The following is a 4,710-nucleotide window of genomic DNA, read 5'->3' on the forward strand; positions in this document are numbered from 1 at the left end:
ATCTTGAGCAGTTTAGTATCATCTGCAAACTTTGCCACCTCACTTTTTACCCTTTTCTCCAGATCATTTATGAATATGTTGAATAGGATTGGTCCTAGGACAGACCCTTGGGGAACACCACCAGTTACCCCTCTCCATTCTGAAAATTAACCATTTATTCCTACCCTTTGTTTCTGTCTTTTAACCAGTTCTCAATCCATGAAAGGACCTTCCCTTTTATCCCATGACAACTTAATTTACGTAAGAGCCTTTGATGAGGGACCTTGTCAAAGGCTTTCTGGAAATCTAAGTACACTATGTCCATTGGATCCTCCTTGTCCACATGTTTGTTGACCTCTTCAAAGAACTCTAAGGCCTTGTCTACACTACGAGAGTAGTTCGATTTTACTTGCATCGAATTTTTGGAATCGATATTGCAAAGTCGAACGTGTGTGTCCACACTAAGGACAGTAATTCGACTTTGTGAGTCCACACTAACAGTGAAAGCGTCGACATTCGAAGCGGTGCACTGTGGTCAGCTATCCCACAGTTCCCGCAGTCCCCTTTGCCCATTGGAATTCTGGGTGTAGCCAGCAATGCCTTCTGGGTAACAAAATGTGTCGAGGGTGCTTTTGGGTAACTGTCGTCATCCGTCCATCACTCCCGCCCTCCCTCCCTGAAAGCGCCGGCGGGAAATCAGTTCGCGCACTTTTCCAGTCATTGACAGCGCGGACGCCACACCACTGCGAGCATGGAGCACGCTGCGACCATCGCTGAAGTTGTGGCCGCTCTCAACGCCTCACAGCTTATCATACAGGTTTCCCTGAGGCAGATGCAGAAAAGTCAGGCGAGGAGGCTACGGCACCGCGGTGATGGCCTGAAGTCTGAGAGTAGCACAGACCTCTCAGAAAGAACGGGACCCAGCACCAAGGACATCACGGTGGCAATGGGTCATGTTGATGCCGTGGAATGGCGATTCTGGGCACGGGAAACAAGCACTGAGTGGTGGGACCGCATAGTGCTGCAGGTCTGGGATGAATCCCAGTGGCTGCGAAACTTTCGCATGCGGAAGGGAACTTTCCTGGAACTTTGTGAGTTGCTGTCCCCTGCCCTGAAGCGCAATGACACCCGGTTGCGAGCTGCACTGAGTGTCCAGAAGCGAGTGGCCATAGCCCTCTGGAAGCTTGCAACGCCAGACAGCTACCGGTCAGTCGCGAACCAGTTTGGGGTGGGCAAATCTACCGTGGGGGTTGTTGTGATGCAAGTAGCGAAGACAATCGTTGATGTACTGCTGCCAAAGGTAGTGACCCTGGGAAACGTGGAGGCGATCATAGATGGCTTCGCAGCGATGGGATTCCCAAACTGCGGTGGGGCCATAGATGGAACTCACATCCCTATCCTGGCACCGGACCACCAGGCCAGCCAGTACATTCACCGAAAGGGCTACTTTTCCATGGTGCTGCAAGCACTGGTGGACCACAGGGGACGTTTTACCAACATCTACGTGGGATGGCCGGGCAAGGTTCATGACGCTCGTGTTTTCAGGAACTCTGGTCTGTTTAGACGGCTGCAACAAGGTATTTACTTCCCGGACCACAAAATAACTGTTGGGGATGTGGAGATGCCTATAGTCATCCTCGGGGACCCAGCCTACCCGCTAATGCCCTGGCTCATGAAGCCCTATACTGGCGCCCTGGACACTGAAAAAGAACTCTTCAACTACCGGCTGAGCAAGTGCAGAATGGTGGTGGAGTGTGCTTTTGGCCGTCTCAAGGGGAGATGGAGAAGCTTACTGACTCGCTGTGATCTCAGCGAAACCAATATCCCCATTGTTATATCAGCTTGCTGTGTGCTCCACAATCTCTGTGAGAGCAAGGGGGAGACCTTTATGGCGGGGTGGGAGGTTGAGGAAAATAGCCTGGCTGCTGATTACGCACAGCCAGACAGCCGGGCGATTAGAAGAGACCAGCGGGAAGCGCTGTGCATCCGGGAGGCTTTGAAAGCAAAGTTCCTGAGTGAGCAGGGTAACCTGTGACTTTAAAGTTTGTGTACAGAGAAGCTGAACCTGCCCCCATTCCTTTACCCAGTTAATGTTGACTATCCTATCCAGTTACATACCCCCTTCACCCCCCCTCCAACACACGTGTTGAAATAAAAATAGTTCTACTTTGTTAATGCACACCGTTTTCTTTACTACTGTTTTCGCGGGAATTTTTTAAAACTGGGATACAGACTGTGGTGCGGAGCGGGTGTAGTGTAGTGACGCGAATGAAGCTTCTAAACTCAAGGATTGACAGGCTCCGCTGCGGTGGGATGGTTGTTTCAGTGGAGCCTGTCACCCCTCCTGATCGAGACTGTGTGTATGGGGGGGCTATGTGACTTTGTGGCAGGGGGAGGACAGTTACAGATCCCCTGCTGCGTGGCTCTGTGATCCTGCATAAGGACCACCGCTTAAGATCTGTAACTGCCCTCCCCCGCCACAAAGTCACAGAGCAACCCACCCCCCACCACATAACATGAAAACCACCTCCCAGACTAACCAGGGTAACTAGTCACTGCATCACTGCACTGTCTATGTGCCCTGCTGCTGTGCCTGCCCCCGCCTATGTACCCTGCCAAAGGTGACTGTCCTGTCCAATTACCAACCCCCTTTCCCCTCCTCCTCCAAAAGAACATGATTGAAACAGTACTTAACAGAAACTTATTTTTTATTATCAACTACACATGGAACTGGGAGGTGAAACTTGGACGGGGGCTTGTGTCAGGCAGGAAGGAAAGAACTTTTCAAATTTTGGGGAATGAGAGCCTTCTGCTACTCGAGCTCTCTGCAGGGGTGGAGTGAGAGTTAGCACGGACTCTGCCGCCTCTCCTTCTTTGCACTTTGGGTGAGGTGGGTATGGGACTTGGTGGCGGGGGAGGGCGGTTAGAGATGGACTGCAGCGGGGCTCTGTCCTCCTGCCTCCGTTCCTGCAAAACATCCACAAGGCGCCGGAGCGTGTCTGTTTGCTCCCTCAGTAGTCCAAGCAGCGTTTGAGTCGCCTGCTGGTCTTCTTGCCGCCACCTCTCCTCCCGATCCATGTTTGCTTGGTGCATTTGGGTCAAGTTCTCCCGCCACTGGGTCTGCTGTGCTGCCTGGGCTTGGGAACAGGCCATAAGCTCCGAGAACATGTCCTCCCGTGTCCTCTTCTTCTTATGCCTAATCCGCGCTAGCCTCTGGGAGTGTGATGCCAGGCTAGGTTGTGAGACAGTCGCAGATGGGGCTGTGGAAATGGGAAAAAGGGAGTGAATTCCTCAGAAAGATAAATGTAGTTGTGAACAAAGAACATAGTCTTTCTCTGTGAACAAGACCATGCACAGCACCTATCACATGCGCACTCAGCACAAGGTCGAATTCTCGGCCTTCGCATTCAGTGCCTGGGGTCTTGCACAGCACATTTGAGAAGCGGGGCAGCACAACGGAATTTCTGTTGCAGGCAGACATGGTAAGCCGTAGACCTGTGGCAGTTTAAAACTTTTATATTACCACTAGCCTCATTTCACATTTAAAGCAATGTCAGTCCCTGCTGCCAGCAATCCGGCAAGCGGGAACTCTGCCCCTGTCCCACCCCCTCGCGGCTGTCCCCGGGAACGATCCCTTTCGGCTGCCCCTCTCCTGCCTCCACTGCGTGGCTGCAAACCAGCGGTTACAGTTCTGTAAAGGAACGGTCAAGCAGTCCCAACACTAACATTCCCCTACCTAATTCAAAGCAGGTCACCATGGGCGACATCACCCTGATGAGGATCTCTGAGAGCGAGAGAGAGAGAATGCTCCGGGAAAGCCTCCAAAGACCAGGGCCGTATGCCGCCCTGCTGTGCAGAGCAATGATTCCCGAGTACTTGATAGTCTCGTGGCGCGGCTACGTGTCGTACTTCGGAGGACCCAATAAGGCCGCTCTCCCCAGGAACCTCATGCAACGGCTTTCCAATTACCTCCAGGAGAGCTTCATCGAGATGTCCCAGGAGGATTACTGCTCTATCCCCGCACATATAGACCGCATTTTACTGTAGCTGCAGTAGCAGGGACTAAACAGTAGAGCGGCTTGGGCAGGACAATCATGGAAAACCGGACATTGCTAGATTTTTTTTCAAAACTTGCACTGCCCATGACTGAACCGTTAAGCGCCTAGGGCAAAGTAATCATGAACAACCCATTCTTTTAATTGTTAATATTCCTGTTCTGTTAAAAATAAATGTTTAGATGTTTACAACACTTACTGGATGATCCTTCCCCAGATTCTGTGTCCGGGGTAACGGCTGGGGACGCTTGGTAGGGGATCTCTGTAAGGGTGATGAAGAGATCCTGGCTGTCGGGGAAATCAGCGTTGTGAGCGCTGCCGACTGCCTCGCCCTCCTCATCTCCTTCCTCATCTTCCCCGTCCCCTAACATGTCCGAGGAACCGGCCGTGGACACTATCCCATCCTCAGAGTCCACGGTCAGTGGTGGGGTAGTGGTGGCGGCCGCACCGAGGATGGAATGCAGTGCCTCATAGAAACGGGATGTCTGGGGATGGGATCCGGAGCGTCCGTTTGCCTCTTTGGTCTTCTGGTAGCCTTGTCTCAGCTCCTTGATTTTCACGCGGCACTGCGTTGCATCCCGGCTGTATCCTCTCTCTGACATGTCTTTAGAGATCTTCTCGTAGATCTTTGCATTCCGTCTTTTGGATCGCAGCTCGGAAAGCACAGACTCATCGC

General features: G+C 52.2%; 1 protein-coding gene across 1 annotated transcript; it reads right to left on the reverse strand.

Annotated features, from left to right (window-relative positions):
* Positions 1-2,758: 2,758 nt before the first annotated feature.
* Positions 2,759-4,710, reverse strand: LOC128832696 (uncharacterized). Its single transcript, XM_054020261.1, has 2 exons — positions 4,234-4,710; positions 2,759-3,239 (listed from the first exon to the last, which is right to left on the reverse strand). Exons 1-2 carry the CDS (start codon positions 4,634-4,636, stop codon positions 2,764-2,766), a joined length of 879 nt encoding a protein of 292 aa, XP_053876236.1. The 5' UTR covers positions 4,637-4,710; the 3' UTR covers positions 2,759-2,763.

Source organism: Malaclemys terrapin, chromosome 2 (genome assembly GCF_027887155.1).
Source record: "Malaclemys terrapin pileata isolate rMalTer1 chromosome 2, rMalTer1.hap1, whole genome shotgun sequence".
Lineage (NCBI taxonomy): Eukaryota > Metazoa > Chordata > Testudines > Emydidae > Malaclemys > Malaclemys terrapin.